Source organism: Penaeus monodon, chromosome 30 (genome assembly GCF_015228065.2).
Source record: "Penaeus monodon isolate SGIC_2016 chromosome 30, NSTDA_Pmon_1, whole genome shotgun sequence".
Lineage (NCBI taxonomy): Eukaryota > Metazoa > Arthropoda > Malacostraca > Decapoda > Penaeidae > Penaeus > Penaeus monodon.
In genome coordinates, this window is record NC_051415.1 from 11,065,515 (window position 1) to 11,065,956 (window position 442).

General features: G+C 35.5%; 1 protein-coding gene across 1 annotated transcript in view; it reads right to left on the reverse strand.

The window, feature by feature from the left end:
- Positions 1-65: 65 nt before the first annotated feature.
- LOC119592516 (transmembrane protein 192-like) overlaps positions 66-442 on the reverse strand; it is a 9,052-nt gene continuing 8,675 nt past the window's right edge. The window contains exons 7-8 of the mRNA XM_037941365.1: positions 396-398; positions 66-257 (exon numbers count right to left, since the gene is read on the reverse strand). Of these exons, the coding sequence (XP_037797293.1) occupies positions 126-257; positions 396-398 (135 nt within the window). The 3' untranslated portion in view covers positions 66-125. The remainder of the gene's footprint in view (positions 258-395; positions 399-442) is intronic.

Sequence of the window (442 nt, forward strand, 5' to 3'; positions counted from 1 at the left end):
CATGGTCATGAATATTTGCACATAAAAACTAATAGAAAAAGAAGGAAGAAAAGCATTACTACAAATATTTGCACAGCTTTAAATATCTCCTGTTTTAATCATAGCAAAGGTCACCAGTGATTCCATCAAGGTTGACTTTGCTGGTCATTATGTGTGAGAGCATACACCTGCTGGGTAAGTATCAGGTTCCTGTGCCGTAGGACTTGGAGTAGGTCAGCTTGCCGCTCCAACACCCATTCTAAGTTGCTAGGACCCCTGTTGAAATAAAAAAAAAAAGTTACTGCTGTAATGCAAAAGGAAAATTCAGACATAAAAGATATAATTCAATAAACATACATTTTTTTGATAAAGATATTTGCTGTCATTCAAACACTTTCTACACTTGTTGCAATGAGCACTGTTCACATAATTAGTAGAATATTTCAGCATATGTTTAGAGCCC